The sequence below is a fragment of the Penaeus monodon genome, chromosome 21 (assembly GCF_015228065.2).
Source record: "Penaeus monodon isolate SGIC_2016 chromosome 21, NSTDA_Pmon_1, whole genome shotgun sequence".
In the NCBI taxonomy this organism is placed as follows: Eukaryota; Metazoa; Arthropoda; class Malacostraca; order Decapoda; family Penaeidae; genus Penaeus; species Penaeus monodon.
Window position 1 is genome coordinate 9,871,007 of NC_051406.1, and position 403 is coordinate 9,871,409.

Consider the following 403-nt stretch of genomic DNA (forward strand, 5'->3'; position numbering starts at 1 on the left):
CCATCTCGGAGGAGGAGCGCCTCGAGGGCGGGCACGACAGGGGCGTGGACGGCCGCGAGTGGATGGGCGGCGTGGCGGCCGCGGACGGCGACGTGTGCGGTGACGTGAAGGGCGACACCTGCGGCGACACGTGAGGTGAGCACTGGCGGGACACGTGCGGAGACACCTGTTGAGATACGTGCGGGGACACTTGCTGGGACACGTGCGGGGACACCTGTTGAGATACGTGCGGGGACACTTGCTGGGACACGTGCGGAGACACATGGGGGGACACCTGTTGCGGGATGGAGAGATGCGCCTCGCTGGTGGGCGAGAGGAAATTCTCGCCGCCGATTTCCATCTGGCCACCTCCGCGCCCACACTCGTAGCCGCCCACGCCCTGTCCGGCCGCGCCGGACTCATA

General features: G+C 68.5%; 1 protein-coding gene across 1 annotated transcript in view; it reads right to left on the reverse strand.

The window, feature by feature from the left end:
* LOC119586192 (transcription factor EB-like) overlaps positions 1-403 on the reverse strand; it is a gene marked incomplete at its 5' end in the record, with an annotated part of 127,344 nt that extends 126,941 nt beyond the window's left edge. Inside the window, 1 exon segment of the mRNA XM_037934894.1 lies at positions 1-403. Coding sequence (XP_037790822.1) covers positions 1-403 — 403 coding nt within the window.